Below are 19,563 nucleotides of genomic sequence, written 5' to 3' on the forward strand. Positions count from 1 at the left end.
CATAAGAGAAACAACAAAAAGTGCTCACTATGGTCCAACGGTGCCGCCTGCATTTACTTTGACATTTGAAAGTAGGCCTTCGAGGAACAGGCCGAAGAGATTATTAGTTGCTAGGTATAAAGTGAAGGTATGCCACATTTAATATCTGTAAAGCATTTTCTTTCACATGTAAACACGAGCTTTAAGAGGGTGAAGACGACGTTTTTAAAACGTACTATTTCATTTTGCAGCATGCAACTGTAAAGCATTTTCTTTTAGATATCAATCAGGGCCTCTAAAGTTGGTGCCAACGACGTATTTAAAAAGCGCTATTTTATTTTGCATTATGTATAATGCCAGTACCTTTAATATATAATGCAACACTTTAAATACTATAATGTTTTGCTTTGAATATAAAGCCAAAGCACAACATTTCTAAATCTCATTACAACAAGCAGACATAGCACCGCCGCAGACATAGTGCCGCCGCAAAGCACATTTTGAAGTGCTGTTGTTATTTCCGACTGTTTACACCTACTAAATAACACCATGTCGATAACTGTAGGGGCGAGAAAAGAATGTGTAAACGAATTCATGCAAGTAGATACCTGCAGGCTTAAGAAAGTCTGTAGCAAACTGCTTACGGAAAGAAAATCAAAATAATGTTAGTGTAGACAGAAGCAGTACATCAAAAGTGTTTTTTTATTTTTGGGAATATTGTACTGAAAGTAAACGCACTCTAAGACAAACAACGAGCGGCTGCATATACATGGTATCTTTGTCGCTTTTAAATTGCTGCGTGTACATCCACTCGCTTTGTTTGGAGCCCCCCAATAATGGCGGCTGTGTTGTAACATAGGCTCCCGCGCTCTAGAAAGCACAATTACACGCAGCAACAACCATAAGTAAAGTCAACGATACAGGTTACATCGCCTTACTGTTGCCTGCTCCTTTTACGCACTCGAGTGAAGTCCGTGCTAAATAAAAAAGCAACTGATTACTTTATTTAATGTTCTTGCATGTAAAGTAAACGTATGCCTTGTATGCCACATTTTATATTTGTAAAATAAAACACGATCGCACAGAGAAAGAAACACGATATTACTTGTATATATTTTATGTTGGAAAATGCCCATTGTTAAACGGTCAGTAAAAATAAACACGTTCAGCTCTAAGACAGGAAACGAAAGTGATGGTAGAAAGACACATGATATTGTATTTATTTTGTGTTGAAAAGTGACCCTGGATGAAAGTTAACAGTGAAATAAACACACTGTGGTCTAAAACGACATAAGCTCGTTGTTGCTTTTAACTTGCTGCATGTGCATGGCCTCACTTTGCATTAAGCCACGCCATAATGGCGCTCTAGTCGAAAACAACATGCGCTCATTGTTGCTTTTAACATCCTGCATATGCATGGGCTCACTTTGCATTGAGCCCCGCCATGATGGCGCCTGTATTCTAACATTAACTCCCGCCCTTCTTGGGTGCTGCTTTCACGCAGTCAGACGGCTGTATTTAAAATGTGCTCTTTGCTGTTTGATTGCTGCGTGTCAAGTGAATGTGTGCCTTGTGCCCCATATTTCGTGTTCCTGACACTGCCCATTATCAAAGAGCCATCACACAGAGAAAGAAACACAATATTAATACTATTTATTTCGTGTTCAAAGCAACACGACAGTACTTCTATTTATTTCGTGTTTGTCGCACATAATGGCGCCTGTATTCGAACATTAACTCCCGCCCTTCTTGGGTGCTGCTTTCACGCAGTCAGACGGCTGTATTTAAAATGTGCTCTTTGCTGTTTGATTGCTGCGTGTCAAGTGAATGTGTGCCTTGTGCCCCATATTTCGTGTTCCTGACACTGCCCATTATCAAAGAGCCGTCACACAGAGAAAGAAACACAATATTAATACTATTTATTTCGTGTTCAAAGAAACACGACAGTACTTTTATTTATTTCATGTTTGTCACACATAATGGCGCCTGTATTCGAACATTAACTCCCGCCCTTCTTGGGTGCTGCTTTCACGCAGTCGGACGGCTGTATTTAAAATGTGCTCGTTGATGCTTCTTCACTGATGTTTCCACCCAATGCATTCATGTGAAGTGTGATGTCCATACTGATCAGCAGTGAGGCGGGCGCGCCATGAATGTTCCTCCTTAGATAGGGTGCAGTATAGATCATCCGGCGCTGTGAGTGAAGCGCCCGAGGAGACCTCTTAATGCCATACGTGACTCTAAAGAAACACAATATTAATACTATTTATTTCGTGTTCAAAGAAACACGACAGTACTTTTATTTATTTCGTGTTTGTCACACATAATGGCGCCTGTATTCAAACATTAACTCCCGCCCTTCTTGGGTGCTGCTTTCACGCAGTCGGACGGCTGTATTTAAAATGTGCTCTGTGCTGTTTGATTGCTGCGTGTCAAGTGAATGTGTGCCTTGTGCCCCATATTTCGTGTTCAGAACAAACACACTCTAGTCTGAGACGAGAAACAAAACGGTCTAACACGGGAAACGAAAGTGAAAGAACGATCACACCAAGAAAGAAACATTGTCAAGTGAAGGCAAGCTCACACAAAGAAAAAGAAACATTGTAAAAGAAACTGAAGGCTGAAGGCAAAAAGCTCGTGCACGCAGCTCAATCCAGCCAAGGATAAGCTCATGACAGTTTCTTGTCCTTCATTCCCCAGTGTCAGCTAGCTATAAGTCTCCAGCCTGGACGCATCCTTCGGATGCTATTTCCAGGCGAGACCTAAAAATCAGCCTCCACACCATCCGGCCTACAGGGGGATTGCCCGGTATCGCCATTCCGGCCCTGGGAACAATAAATGAGCTGGAATAGAGCCTGTAAAAACAAGTGTCCCGTTAATGCATGAAGGTAAAAAAATAATCTAATACTAATATAAATGAAAGAAAGAAAATGTAGTTGGCAACCTAAATTAAGTGCAAGATCAATATATCATTGGCATTGGGATATGCCGGTTATGACAAACGTAAAAAATTACGAATTTATAAGCAATTACCTGATAGGTAAAGGGCTCTGAAAACTAGATCCTTAGAAATGGGTTTTGAAATGATACTTGCGAAGGGCATTTGATCTACTTGTAAATAAGTTGTAGATATACAAAATATTTGATTACTTCTTTAGAGTGTAACTATAGGACAGGGTCACCACTCTAACCGCGAGGTTGGAGCATCATTGATGGAACTTTAAGAATGGCACAATACAGGGCACAGGGTTCGCAGTGGGAACACGGAGGTTACATGGAGTGTGTCGCTTTGCATTGGAGGTCTTGGTCCTGGGTGAAGTGTTGACTTCTGCGACTAAGCATCTGCAGGGCAAGTCATCATTGTTGAAGTCAACAGGCAGGCTGGCAGGGTTGGCGCCAAGTCAATTACTGACTCTTCAGTATACAACTGACCCTGCCCTAGCTGGCACTTGCTTGTCATGATAGTAATCCCTGCACTTCACATAGCCTCAAGGACCTTACTAAGGTGGATAAGGTGATCCTGCCAGGTGAAACTATAGACAGCAATATCGTCAAGATAAGCTGCACAAAAATATTCTAGCCCATTAAGGACTATATTCACCAACCTTTGGAAGGTGGCAAGGGCATTCTTTTGTCCAAAGAGCATAACGGGGAACTGATAATGCCCATCTGGCATCGAGAATGCTGATTTTTCTTTTGCTTCAGGGGTCAGACCAATCTGCCAGTAACTGGACATCAAATTAAAAGTACTGAGATACTGGCTTCCCCTAACATGTCAATTATTTGTCAGCCCTAGGAATTGGGTGTGCATCTGTCTTGGTTACTGCATTGTGTCCCCTACAGCCTACACAAAACCTCAGATTCTTTTTATCACCTTGGGTATAAGGTTGGGGACTAAAACAACTGGGCTGGCCCTGTGGTTCAGATAGTTCCATGGCCCAGCATCTTGCTTACTTCAGCTGTGATGCTCTCTATGACATGATCAAACTGCCTGTAGATCTAATTTTTGACAGGTAGTCTGTCTCCAGGGTCCAAGTCATGTGTATACCACTAAGTCTAACCAGGGGTCAAAGAGAAGAGTTCAGCATACTGTTGGGAAGAGAGGGTGTCTGAGAAGACAACTCCTTCCACTGACCCATCTTTAGGATTGTTAGAGAGGCCGTCAGGCAGAGGTTTACTCACTCATTCCTGGTCCTCATCTGTGACCATCAGCATGGTCATCTCAGCCCTGTCATGGTAGGGTTTAAAAGAAAATCACCAGACAGTTATCTGGGTGACCTGATGCACTGCACAAGTCACTCTAAAGAGTTTACATTATATTGGGCATTAATCGGTCCAACATAATTATCATTCAGTGGTAGTACACAATTAAACTAGCGTTAATCTACTTTCAAAAAATAGCAAGTAACATGTAGACTTTCAACGTAGTTTAGATGCTTTTTTTATTGAAAGTTCATGGAGATTATTGTAAATCTCACAAAATCCAGATTATAGATATTCCATAGATACATCAGTTCGTGAATTAAAAATCCCAATGCATTTCGGGCAATAACATTTGTCCTTCAGGGGAATCTATAGAAAGACAATAGTAAACAATTTGATGTATGTATCTTATACAGCGGAAACAAATGAAATCTTACAAATTGGGTGAGGAAAATTCCATAGAATGATAAACGATGTCAGTAGCTCATTGCAATAGGGAGGGGTAGGAGGAAATTGAAGTAAGTAAAAAAAGTTTTTAAAAAAAGGAGTAAAAAGATGCCCTGTCACCATGGGAAAGACAACTCGGTGAAAAAGAAAAAGGAGAAACCTGTGTCGACCCGACTTGAACGGGTGAAAAAGCGAGTGTAGAAACATGTGCAGAAAACGGGTAAAAGAAACAAGCGTGTGCAAAGAGCAGGTGACAAAAATACTAATAAACCTTACCAGCGCGAGTTGAAACTCGACTGACTGGAAATTTTAAGAGAAACAAACCGCGCGATAGCGCGTCTCTGGGTATGTATTGATGAGTGAAAATGACTGCGAAAGATTAAAAACTGCAGTCAATGAATGGGAAGCCAGCTATGTGTTAAAAAGACAATGAGTGAAAAAAACTTACCGAACGCGAATGATAATTAGCTGAAAACAGGATTCAATGCTTGGACAAGAGTATGGAGAATCCTAAAAATTCAAGAAAAAAGCAAGATATTCTAATTGCTGGATGAAAAAAGTGCTTGGTAGAAAAAGTAGGTGTGTGAGACTCACCTAAGTGTGAAAGTGGAGTCAGACGCTAACCAGACCTAGAGTTCACCGGGATTGCCTGTTACCGCCAAACGGGTCACGGTGGTTACAACCGAACCGTGTGGCTGCGTGTAGTAATAATAAGAGTAGACAGAGAAAACAGACAACACCAGAGTGTAGTAAAGAGGCGGCCATCTTGAGATGGATAATGAAAAGTAAGGATAGAAAAGACAGACAGCACTAGAGTACAGTGAAGTAGCGACCATCTTAGAATGGATAATGAAAAAGAAAGGGAAGATAAAAGGCAGAGCAACTAAAGTGACAATCGCGTAATAGTACAGTTTATTCAAAACATAAGTATACAGGCACATCAGGGGTAGCCCAGCTATAAAAATAGAGTCAGGTACAGTTAACATTCAGTGTATAAATTGTTATACAATCAAATATGCATATAAATAAAGCCGAAACAATGAGAAAAGGGCTGATGTTAACTATCATAACAGCCGACGACCTTAGTGGTGAGAAAACAAGATAAATGCATGATGTGCAGGATCATAAAAAACATGCTAATTCAAATTTGTCATTGAGCCCAAGAGGGGTCAGTGATTGCATGAACCAAATTCAGTGTGTCTCTCGCTGGGATAGGAATTTACTCATGTCCCGATCAGGTCGGTGCTCAATTACTTCAAGTACCTCGCATTTTAGTTGAGCAATGTTACGTCTCATCGTACGCCAGTGCTGAGCAATAGGAGAACTGGCTGTATTAGTTCTGATGCAACGTTTGTGTTCTGGAATGCGGGTGTGCATGGCCCGTTCATTTTCCCTACATAGAACAAGTCGCAGGGACATTTGATAAAGTACACCAGATGGTGGCTATTACATGTGGCGTTAAATTTCAGAACGATGGGTTTTCCTGACCTGGGATGATGTACAAGTCTACCAGTGCTGACATTGTTAAAGTTTGAACTGTTCATGCAAGTCATCATGCCTTTGTTACGGTTGGTTTTGGTGGTTGATTTAAGATTTTTCAAATTTTGTTATTGATTATAGGCAAATATGGGAGGTTCAGCGAACATCCCTTTGAAATCAGGTTATGATCATAAAAGAGCCCACCTCTCAAGTATAATGGACTTCACCATTTTAGATTGAGTTGAATACGTGGAGACAAAAACCTCTGTGGAGAATCTGGCTTAATGACCTTTTTCAGTAGTCTTGACGTTTGAGAGCGGAAGCCCTAGTGGCTGCCTGTTCTATCACAGTGATGGGATAGCCTCTTTGTGAGTATTTCTGCTTAAAAGTGTCAATGGTCTGCATGCCGGTTAGCTGATTGGAGTTTATGCGTTTAGCACATAAGAATTGTGAGAATGGTAGGTGGCGCTTCAGTGACCAGGGATGAAAGCACTGGTAAGCCAGAGCATTGTTGCGGTCGTTTTTTTTTACGAATAAAGACGTCTCAATGTTGTCATCTGATAAAGTGATCAGCACATCCAAAAATGGGATATTAATTGCCTCAATTGGATGCGTGGATTGATAGTATTTAGATGTAGGATATTGTTAGAGTTCAGTTCGTGACCCACGCCATATGATAAAAATTGTGTCAATATAGCGTTTAAACTCTATTAGATGTTCAGTCCAGTTGAGACAGGATGTGTTCGTTCTCATACTGCATAATGAAGATATTAGCATAGCTGGGGGCTCCAGAAAAGCCCCCAGCTAGGGGTAGGGTTTAAGGCAGTTTACATGGATGAACCTTTGGGGTTCCTGCAACTGCCAAGGACAACCAAATTGGTGATCTCCCAGTTTCTTTCCAGGATAGGGTTGGGCCCACTCCATTTGCTGTGGGCAGCGCTATGCAGTCCGTTTAAGCCTGATAACAGGGTGTCAGCAAATGTTCTTTCACTAGAACTTTAAATGAGGATAATGAGCAGACAGGTCTGAGAAGCTGGGAAGGGTGGAAAAAAAGAAAAGAACTTTTGGGAATCAATATAAAGGCAATAAAGATATATTCGATTCTTGTTTTGATCTGGTCACATTTGCTGTGTGATGGGAGACAGAAGTCAGTTTACAATTACCTTTCCTTCTCTGCCTGCAGAGTTCCAGGATTTTGTAAAGTGAACTGTCTGACCTGCAGTAAGAGTACGAAAAAAAAGGATGAAGGGTATCAGGTTTTTCCTAACACATTGAAATAGCAAATAAGTCAACTGTATAAACATCGAAATATATTTCAGTAGTTGTGAAAGCCCATTTTTTATACTTGTGTGATGAAAAAAACATTTTAACTGATTGAAAAACAAATCAGCACACTTTACTTGGTGAGTGCAAATGATAAATACATTTTGGAAACCCAATGTTCATAGATTGTTAATATCTGAAAAGTAGTGTAATGGTTTTTGCCCATTTCATGGAAATGTACTGTCTGTAAATAACAGTGCACCACCACATCATGTTATAGAACTATATTTATTAATAGTGAGTGTTCAAACATGAACTGAGAAACACTCCTACCCCTGCCCGGATGGCTATGCTATCAGTAAGCTGAGAAGCAAGTCAGGGAACATGTGTATCCTATTTGTGGGCTAGATTCTTATTACACATGGAGCAAACATTTACCCTAATCAAACAAAAGTTTTTTTAGTACAGCAGAAAGGCCGAACTCACATATTTGAAGGTGCACTCACATGTGAGAATGAAGAAATATTTGCCAATGGTCACACAATTTGAGACCAGTTTGCTGGTCAAGTACATTACATTTAGGGCAAGTAGATTATTGATGTTACTCGACCTGCAGGTCTATGAAAATGTTTATGAGTTTAAGGCCTGATTAGAGGTCGCAGCTGCGACTCTTGGCTTGCCCCTAGTGACCCTCGGTAGTCCCCTTGTGATCTGTCCTGAGAAGACGGAGGTGCAGCACATTATTATATGCAGAAGGTAAACAGTATTTGCAGCCCTATTCAGCTTCAGCGCTGGAATAGACTGGCCTCTGCTACCTGGAAGACCATGAAGCAAACTGCCTCCTCCTTCGCTACAAATGGACAATGCAGTTTTCAGATTGTCTCCTGCTCGAAAGGGGTGAGGGAACTGACGGGGACAGAGTCGTGGAGGAGGAGTGGGAGGAGACTGCTTGGAGATGCATTTTAGCCGACGTCTTGTGCCTGTTAAAATAAATTCTCTGGGAAATACTCTGCGTTCTCCTGCAGCGAAAAAAACAGACTATAAGAGTAGCAATGAAAGACAGTCCATAAGATTTCATTTTTTAACCTATGTTAACCTGTAAGTTTGCTGCTGAAAGAAAACTAGTAAACCAGCAATTCTGTCCCCATTACATTTTGAATTTTTATGCCTTGCACACAGAAACTATGTCCCAGTACCCTCTCCAGTTCTGCCACAACAATTCATTTGTTACAAATCTGTAACCAGGAAGGCTCTCAGGAGGGGATGTGAGGTACCATACAATCCAGCCTCATGAGTGAAGATCCAGCCGGATTATAGACTCCAGAGTCTGTGTACAGCCCACTCGCAGGCTGATGCACAAGAGTATCACTGACTGAGACCAATCGCACTCCAGCAAGCTAAGTGCCCACCCAGTATACCTGCAGCTGCTTCTCAGTGAGTGATCACCATTATGAACTAGAACGAAGAGGTAAATAAAGGAGGTATCAGAAGGGGTCAGTCTACGACCTAGCACCCTTGTGTGGCTTGGAAACATTGCCTTGGCTGCTAGGGCATTTCAGAGGTTTATATGTAATTTCCATTGAAATGAATGGCCACTCCATGACGAGCTGAGCTCGTCATCAGCAGCGAAGGGATATTCCCTGAATATGGCTACACACCTGCCACTTATATTTCTTTTTTAAGCCTAGGACCACTTTTTTTGAATTTTACATCTGGACCTGGCAGGTTAAATAATGTACTTCTAGTATATCGATGCAACTAATGTTTGAGCAGCAACTTAACTGTCGGATTTACTTTTTTGATATTTAATATTTAAATGATATTGCATTTTTGTAGGTTTTTGTAAGCGATGGGATTTCTGTTTACCATCAGGGACAAAGGTCATGTGTCATCACCTGAAAGGATGTGTGATTACACATCCTGTGATGTCATCAGGTCAAAGGGCTTCTGATGTCACCTTCGCTACTCCTGACATTTTAATGAATTGACGGCCATGACAAAAACCACACCAGATTTTTTTTTTTTAAAAGCAACTTTGAGCACCGCAGGAAAATTTCCAGTTGACATAGCAAATACATTGCAGCACTTTTCTGATCGTACACATGTGTCCTTCATGTCTATTAAAGTTCTGCTTGTATAAACCAAAGTAAAGTTATTTAATCAGCGTGTCTAAGAAACAGGAGTTCATACATGATAATATGCCCTGGAGAATTCCAATAGAAGCCCATGTTCACACCAGAACATGGGTTTCTATTGGAATTTACAAGGCCATATTATCAAGTCCATTATCGCCGCTTTAGCTGCAGTTTTCCGCCGTTAAAACGGCGATAATTTTTAATGCCCTGCTTGATACTATGCCCCTTAGTAATTTAAAGCCTACTATGAGATCCCATTCCATTGGGATGGGGTGTTTTCGTAATCAGGGAGCCCCTTCGAGCCCAATTCCTGCACTTTCGGCCCCACACCAGTGTACCACCACTTCCTGCCACATACATAAAGTGGGGCATCTAGGGGATTTCCATCTCATGGTAATCGCTCGTATGGCCAATAGGAGGGCTAGATCAAGGAAGCGCAGCTGGACCTTCAAAGTACTTGTGCATTTGCGGAGGCCCAACAAACACTCCAGAGTGTTGTCTACGATCTTCAAATGTTTAATCTCCCCAATTGCGGTTCGGATCCCTGCCCAATAGTCTCGAAGTGGAGGCATGGGAATACAGCTCGCCTCTTTGGATCTGCAACATGGGCAGTAGTGTTGTGTAATTGGGAACATGTGATAGTCTCGGTGTAATAACATACTTTGTATGAATTTAAATTTGGCGGTGCAGAATACTCGCTTGGTATCCTCTAGGCTACTCGCCCATGCTTTGTCAGTCATTGCAACTCCAGTTGTCTCCGTCCATTTTGTCCTGAGGTCAGTAAGTTGAATGGATGCCTGTGCCGGAATACCAACATATAACCATTTAATAAGATGGCGACCCTCCCCCATATAATACAGTGAGCGGACGAGAACTACATCCAGATATGACCACAATATTATATGTAGAAGGTAAACAGGGCTTGCAGCCCTATTCAGATTTAGTGCTGTAATGGACTGGCCTTCGCTGCTGTGAGTACCATGAAGGAAACACCCTCCTCCTTTGCTACAAATGGACATTGCAGTTTGCAGTTTGTCTCCTGCTTAGAAGGGTTGAGGAAACGAACGTGGACAGAGTAGTGGAGGGAGTAGGGGAGTCTGCTCTGAAACTTATTTTAGTTAACATTTATGCTTGTTAAATGCATTCTATACATACACAACATGGGTTAATAAAACATCAAAAGAATTAAAACAGCTAAATATGCTACAGCACAAATGGAGAAAAATGACCATAGCACACTAGAGCTCTATAGCAAAGCCTACAAAAGAGCCATCAGAACCACAAAAATAAATCATTACCACACATGCATATCTGAATAAGACTGCCCTTCCAAACAACTCCATACAATAGCAGAATTCCACTAGAGTGCCTAAGCACAGAAACACCCAGCCGCAAGAATTCTGTGACAAATTTTCCAAATACTTGATCTCAAAATGTACAAAGTCTGAAAGTTACCTAAATGAAAAAACAGACAACGCCACAACAATGCCAAATCAACAAACCATAGAAATACCATAACCATCCATCAGTGCATACCATCAATACTCTGTTTTAAAACGTTTCCTCAATATGATCATTCCAACCAGACCATTAGGATCACCATCAGATCCTGCACTGCAAGAATCTTTCACTCAACCTGTGCAGGAGAGGTAGCCAGATGTCTACTCAACAAGTCCCTGGAACACTGTTCATTCCCATCTGAATTCAAAAACATCTACATCAGGGCCATATCAAATGGACTATTCTTAGGAAAAGATTTTAAGAGAGCAATGTTTACTCAAATCTCTAATTTTACCAAACAATATGGCTTACTGTCAGCCAACAGCCTGGTTTCAGACAAGGCAAGGCACAAAGTTAGCCCTTATATATATATATATATATAACTGCAATGATCTAAAACAGTGGACAAAAACAGATTAACTGTCTTAAGACTTCAGAATTTATCAGCTGCATTTGACACTGGCAACCACCACTCCCTACTGTAAAGACTTCACAATATCAGAATTTGTGAAAAAGATTTCAAATGGATTGCTCATCTCATAGACAAAGTGTAGTGCAAGTACGCCCTTTCACATCGCCCCAAGAGTGCCTTCTACACAATAACACGGTCATATCTTCTCATACCTTGCATATCAACAAATTGAAAGCCATCCTTACACTCTCAATCTCCAAAATTGGCTATGCCAATGACCTATACATTGATGCATCCACATTCATTATATGCAAAATACAGCTCATCCAAAATGCTGCTACAAGGCTTCTTCTCCACCTTCACCCAAGAGAACACAAACCCCTATCCTGCCATTGCTCCACGGGTGACCTATAACTAGAAAGGCAATGTTCAAGGCAATCTGCACTGCCCACAGAGTTTCCCCAAGGAAAACCACTGCTATACCCACAAGTTAAATGAAGCTTGTACCACATATTGTATCGCCTTACCATAGGAAATCCGTAGGAAGCACTGCTTTTTCAGTACTTGCTGCCATGCTCTGGAACTCCCTACCAGCAGCATTATAAGCACCCAGGAGCATACACACTTCCAAAGAGATGGAAACTTGCCTATTTCCTAGATAAATGCATCACTTGCAGACGGGCAACAGATCCCAGAAAACGGTCACAGCCTCATGCTCTGTCCTCAGTTTACAACCAATAAATTGCAAACAACTCAACCTGCAAACTAGACTGCTTTCATTATGCAGGTAAGCCAAAACGGCTGAACTTTGGCTCGTCATAACAGTTATGTGCTTCCATATACACATGCTATGGCCCACAGTAATATAAAAAGCATAACACGCAGTATTCAGCAACAACTTCTAACTTTTTACTATCAAATTCACTTAATACATACTTGCTATGAGGATGTCCATCACCAGCACTGTACAGCTAAAAAAAAACACCAAATGAACAGCATGGAATAAATGGAGAGATCTGTCACACATAACAGGACAGTTTTGATGGAATTTAATGTAGTCCATGCTCTGCAGGTCTATCAATATAAATCGGATCCCTTCTTTACATCTCACATAGACTCCGGTATAAGATAATAGAAAATGCTCATAGCTTTAGATCTCTCCTGTTTGCTTGCCCTGCAACCATGCCCGGTTAGGACCACATCTATATACAGAATTTCAGTGCAGTACATGCTAAGCAGATTAGATCATAAAAGATTCTATAAAGGGATCTGCAGATCTGTACAAAGCTAACAGCATACTGAAAATCATAAAAATGCATGTCTATCACTTACACTTAATCACCAACACACTGTTGCGGGCTGCGTAACATAACACGATAACTGCACCGCAGGTGTCATCACACATGACATAGAACTGCTACACACAAAGGATCAAAACAAAAACATCCTTCCAGCCACACACTCTACATGGCGTAGCATGCTACTCAAGTTGGCAAGTGCTTCTGCAACCCACATAGTAGTAAGCGCTATATAAATGCTGCAATATAATACAATTCTCCCCATGAAGGCTCTTGTTGCATTGCTTCAGTGTCAGGAGCCCAGCAGTGACACCTCTCCACTATGTCCTTCAAATGGGTTTTAGTAAGGGTCAGACAAGCCCTGGCTGTGATGGGTGTATAGTGTGCTTGTTGCACTCAAGTTGTAATCCATGGGGAGGACAGGAGCAGCAGATGACTTTCCAGCCTGAGCCAAACACACATAGCAAACACATCATGGACAACAGTGAAAGTTTCCCTATTGGCGCATTCACCTGATACAGCACAATACTTTCAGTGCAAACCTCTCCTTCCACATACTAGAGGTAAAGTATGGACAGCCTGATCACCAGGGGTAGAGGAATGAAGGTGAAAATATTTTGTCCAGCAGTCACCAGGGAAGCTATATACAAGACAAATGCTCAATCCGCGCGAGGCATGAGGGTAGTGAACTCTACTAGGGCTACATGGCCATGAACTTTGAACAGAGGCACTCCTACAGACCTGTGAGACAGGAAGCAGCCATGCAAGTGGCGCAATGCAGACAACCCCGTAAAGGTGTTTTAACACAGTTAAGAGGCAACAAAACAGAGCCCCCATTCAAACATTTGTACATAGGACACCAGGAGTCAATGAAATGAATACATCCTTTGATTGTTTCTGCGACTCTTTAATCTATTTCTTCTTCACTGTATACAGGTAAGTGCAGCCGACATGTTTCACCTAGTTACAAGCCTGCTCAAGGTAAAATCATGTGTCGGGTCAAACGCACAGTTCTAAACAGACATGGCATTGCAATTGGCATACAAATATTCCAAGAAGGCTCTTATGGCAGCAGTAAGCTCGAAAATTCTGTAGGCTGCGGGTAGACTTAGGAACAGGCTTCTTTTGAGTGGGTAATGACATCCATCCATGCAGGGCCATATTCAGCAAGGAGTGTTCCAACAGCCAGCATTGTGTGTGTAATACTCGACCATAAAGCCATTAGGGCCAGGTGGGAGGAGAGGCAGTGTTGCGTAAAGTGTGTGCAATCCTACACATCACTCAACAACTTTGTTGCTGTCTGACGTGGGCAGCAGGAGCATTAAAGGAACTGCTGGTGTGAGCCCTGAGTACACTTGTGTCACTGGGGCTAGAGGTTAGTGCAATGTAGCACGGAAAGGAGAGAGCCTCGGAAGGTGATCAGCTTGTAAAGTGGGTGCATGCTGTGCTGCTCTTGTGAATGGAATCACAAAAGTGGCTGCTGCAGGGCAAAGGAGTAGCACATTCAGTCTTAGTGAAGCGCCAAGGCAATAGCACCTATCTACCAGCTGCTTCAGGCACAGGTGTAGGTTCCTAGCCAGGACTGGCAATGTCACCCAGGCGTTTTGTAGGCAATAATGTGCTCTCACCAAAAGAACTCAGCTAAAGAACAGCTAGTAAGCATTTCTATGAAAGTACCATGCTTCAGTACACCACTCTGAAGTCCAACAGCCAAAAATGGTGGAAATAGGTGAGCAGAGGGGCCGACTGGACATCAGACATTGTTTTCTTCCTCAACTTGTTTTTCCATGTTTATTGAATGCACCAGCAACGGATCTAACTGTACTGTAACTGCGATTTAACGCCGTAACACGCCTTAATCCTCATGTAAAGCACTCTGATACCTCCAGGTCTAGCCTGGACTTCCTAGTCTCCTCGCTGTGTCTCCTACCCCCTCCCCCATCTCTCCCCTCCTTAGTTCTTTGCCTGCCTCCCCTATTCCTTCCCTCTATCCCCTGAATCTCTTTCCCCCTACCCGCTTTGTTTATCCCAGTGCCTATGCTCCGCTCGATCTCCCTCCCAGTCACCCTTTTGCATTATCCCCTTACCCTTCTACACGCCTTGAACAAATGGATGTAATTCGTAATTGACGTACCGTCTGTAATAATGTGTAATTTGTAAACTATGCAACCCTACCAGCCCGACTCCCTATTATGGCCCCCTCTAGTATGCCCTTGTCCAAAACACTCCTACTCCCCTTGTTGGGGAGGGATCCAGCATCTATGCCCTGGAGTCTCAGCAACCCCGCTGAGAGACTCCACTGTAACAAGGGAATCACACAAAATAGAAGACTAGAAATTATCCCTTTACAGCGGGAGCTGTCTCCCACCCACCCAGCCAGACATCAGACACAGTTACTCCCTCGTCTCCTTGCTGTCTCCTTCCCCCCAAACCGCACCCTTTCCCTCCTTAATTCTCTCCTTGCCTCCCCCATTCTTGTCCTCTCTCCCCTGAATCTCTCCCCCTACTTGCTCTGTTTTTTCCTTTTGACAATTCTCTGCTTAATCTCCCTTACCGTTGCCCTTTTACATTACCCCCTTACCCTCTACACGCCTTGAACCAACTGATGTAACTTGTAATGGACGTACCTTCTGTAACTTGTAACCTAGCTAATTCTCATGTGAAGCGCTCTGATAACTCTGGTTTTAGCGAGCGCAATATAAAACTCAAGTAAATAAATAAAGTTCTCCCCAGCCAATCTATTGGCAAGCACACAACAAGACAAGCAACGGTCCTTACATTATCCCATGTCTCGTAGAAAATAGTTTCCCCCCCCCCCCCCAGAGTATTAATGCCATGAAGAAGTGTTAAAATAGAAGTAGAAAAGATTGACTCAATAAGCATAAGCATATTTATTAGTAACAAAAATAACATTAATTTGATTGACTTGGAATAGGATTATTTGGATAGTTGGCGCTGAATATACTGCAAGACAATTAGCTGAGCAGACAACTATAAATACAGGGAAGAACGCTTCCAGCTTTATCTTGTGCAAATACCACATAAACAATTGCAAGGAAGAAGAATATATGCTTTATGAAACCATATGTCCTTCATGATCACAGTAGTAGGGACAGGCTTGCAGGATCTTCTGACTTCATGATATGTAAAAATCTGAGAGAGACTTTTCCTCGAGCCTATCTGAGGGTCTTCTAGATGCTCTTTTGTCCTTCATGATTCATTTACTTTTAGATTCTACATGCGACCACACACTGTGATCCACCGCTTACACAAGTGATGCAGAGGTTCTCAGGTGGAGTTAAGAGGAATCTTGTTGCTGAATGGATTATGAGACACATGGACAGATTGAGGCCTAGGACTGATACATGGTAGTCTCACAAAGGAAAGGACTTTAAATAGTCTCTCATGGCAAAGGTCTATCAATTCAACAGTATAGTCTAGAATTGTATTACATTATTAATATCTCTCCAGGGACTAAGACTGATCCTAAAATCTCAGGCTTGACATTTCTAACTAGAGTAGACTGGAGTATATCTTGTTTCAGTAACCAATAACTCCATGTCGGCCCAGTGGATAAAAGTCTCTATATACACTTCAATGGGGTGCAGTATTTAAGGATGAATGTCACCCAAACACTAGGATTGAGTGCAGGATTTCATAAAGAAGAACTCTCCACCCTTTAGGATTTGGTGTGGGATCTCAGAGTGAAGTTCTTTCCAAGCACTAGGATTAGGTGTAGGATTTCAGGATGAAGAAGCACTCACTAGGCACTATCATTAGGTGTACGGTCTCAGAAAGAAGGGGTCACCTCTCCAGGATTTGGGTTAAGGATTTTAGAATGGATTGCTTTCCAAACAATAGTATTAGGTGTAGGATCGGAGGATGAAGGGCTCTCCATATACTCGGATAGGATCTCAGTACAAAAGGCCCCTCCAAGCACTGGAAATAGCTGTGTGATTTGAGGAAGGTCTCTCCATGTACTAGGGTTAAGTGTAGAATCTCAAGCAGAAGGTTTCTCCATCCACTTTGATGACGGCATGAGCATATGATAAAGGCGTAAGTATATACTGGGACTAAGGATAGAATTACAGTAGTAAAACTCTCCATACATTTTTGGGATCTTGGTGAAGGCCTCACCATACATGAGAGTAAGTGTGGCTCTCAAGAGAAAATCTCTCCAGACACTGGAGTTAAGTTGTAGGATTTTAGGATAATGGTCTCTCCAAGGAACATTACAAATGGTGCTTATATTGCAAGTTGAAGTTTCCCCCGATGTAATTAAGAGCACTGTCACTCAGAGGTAGAGAACCAATGACAGGAAGATGTAGGATCAAAGGTAAGATTTCCTGGTTCACAATAAAAGCTCAATGTCTTGTGGGCTTCGTTCTGGATATCGCTGGCTCCTTACAAAGCGGATTCTTCATGTTCTGAGGAAGAAAAAAATGTGTTACTGGAGAAATGAGGCAACATGCCACCAATGCTAAATGAATGGGGAGGTAGGTAAGTTTACGAAATGAGGGGAGTGTGTGAGTGGAAGGTAAGTGCGATCAACATACTCTAGGTCTGAGTAGGACAGGAGTCTGGCGTGGGAAGGATGGCAAGCAAAAGTAGGATACACCATATGCCTGAATGTAAAGGTGGGCATGTAAGAGGAAGATAGCATGTGTGGTAGTAGTAATAGTAGTTTATTGTTGATTAATTAAAATCTTACAATATTAAAAAAGGAATAAAATCATGAGGGAAATCAATTTAGCCATAATTATAAAATATCTGAATGTTATTAAAATAACTACATATTTACATTGATCAGAAACCGACCTTACATATTTCTACATTATATTAATTAAGGAAACATTCATTGCTAGGGCTGGAAGTGTAATCACGTAGTAGTGGTAGTGGTGTCGTTGTCCCACCCTCAACAACAGAAAGCCGATCTCCTTAACTGCCTCACGCAGGTCCATCACTGGATGAATACATCAGCGCTAAAATTAAACGGGGCAAAAACCGAGGTCCTTGTACTCGGCCCAAAAGGAACCTCATTTCCGTTGGACATGTGGCCAACATGTCTAGGTCCCCCCCCAGACCCAAAGACAGAGGTAAAAAGCTTGGGTGTCTGGATCGACTCGGAGCTCTCCTTCGCCCCACAAGCAAAAAAGGTCGTAGGGACCTGTTTCGGTCTGCTTAAATCCTTGAGGAAAGTCCTGCCCCTTCTTCCTCCGAAATCGCAAAAACTTTTAGTCCAGGGTCTTATTATATCTAGACTGGACTATAGTAATGCGATCTATTTGGGTGCACCGGAAGCAACATTGACTAAATTGCAGAGGATCCAGAACACCGCTGCTCGGATCATTACCAACACCCCGGCCAGATCTTCGGCCAAGCCTGCCCTCAAACTCCTGCATTGGCTCCCCATAAGGGAGAGAATTAAATTTAAAGCCCTGTGTTTGGTGCACAAAACCCTGAATAACCAAGGCCCTCCAATTCTCCGAAACTTCATTACCCCTTACATAGCCACAAGAACCCTTCGCTCTAATGCAGAAAACCTTATCAATGCCCCAAGGTTTAGGAAAGCACGATCAGGAGGAAGACGGTTCGCGGTTCATGCGGCCCGTCTTTGGAACTCCCTCCCACGAGATCTTCGTCTGGAACCCCACTACCTCCGTTTCAGGAAACGATTAAAAACACATCTTTTCCCCTAGCCCTTATGCTCCTCCCGTTAACTCAGTCCTCAGTCATGTCTCTTAGGAATAATAATAATAATAATAATAATAATAATAATAATAATAATAATAATAATAATAATAATAATAATAATAATAATAATAATAATAATAATAATAATAATAATAATAATAATAATAATAATAATAATAATAATAATAATAATAATAATAATAATAATAATAATAATAATAATAATAATAATAATAATAATAATAATAATAATAATAATAATAATAATAATAATAATAATAATAATAATAATAATAATAATAATAATAATAATAATAATAATAATAATAATAATAATAATAATAATAATAATAATAATAATAATAATAATAATAATAATAATAATAATAATAATAATAATAATAATAATAATAATAATAATAATAATAATAATAATAATAATAATAATAATAATAATAATAATAATAATAATAATAATAATAATAATAATAATAATAATAATAATAATAATAATAATAATAATAATAATAATAATAATAATAATAATAATAATAATAATAATAATAATAATAATAATAATAATAATAATAATAAGCCATTTTCATTTCCACTGCCCTCCTGAATTTTACAAATATACATTTCAGTGCTGTATCAGATGATTTAAAGCCTGTTATCACAGCTTGTCTGCATGAACAAATGGCTAGCTGATTAAATGGTAGCCTACATAACCTCCAACTTATTTCCAATAAGACTAGGATTGTACAGATTAAATGAATGATGTTTCTCTTTACCAAGTTCACCCAGCCTATAAGAGGTTGGTCTTGTTTATTGCAACCAGTGTATTGCGTGTGCAAGGCCTGGAAGTATTCCAAATCGTACTCTTGTGAACCTGCTTTTTTGCAGCAAACTCTAAATAGTACTGTGATTTAAGCATTTTAAATTCATTTATAACCATCCAGGCATGCGACCTAGGTGCAAATAAATCCTTATCCTTTAGTATTGAAATATTTTTTGTTAAAACATTTGATGCTTTTTATTTTTAAACATTGCTGGAGCCAGAGGCTTTTCCTATAAAGAATGAATTGACAAATCTTCTAGTACCTCAATTAAATACTTCCATATTGTTGTCTACGGATTTGTTTGAACTTCATGC

General features: G+C 40.9%; 1 protein-coding gene across 1 annotated transcript in view; it reads right to left on the minus strand.

Moving 5' to 3' along the window:
• Nucleotides 1-15,583: 15,583 nt before the first annotated feature.
• LOC147729752 (eosinophil peroxidase-like) overlaps nt 15,584-19,563 on the minus strand; it is a 38,643-nt gene continuing 34,663 nt past the window's right edge. Inside the window, exon 13 of the mRNA XM_086954640.1 lies at nt 15,584-17,143. Within this exon, the coding sequence (XP_086810766.1) occupies nt 17,121-17,143 (23 nt within the window). The 3' untranslated portion in view covers nt 15,584-17,120. The remainder of the gene's footprint in view (nt 17,144-19,563) is intronic.

The sequence above is a fragment of the Lissotriton vulgaris genome, chromosome 2_1 (assembly GCF_964263255.1).
Source record: "Lissotriton vulgaris chromosome 2_1, aLisVul1.2, whole genome shotgun sequence".
NCBI classification, from domain to species: domain Eukaryota; kingdom Metazoa; phylum Chordata; class Amphibia; order Caudata; family Salamandridae; genus Lissotriton; species Lissotriton vulgaris.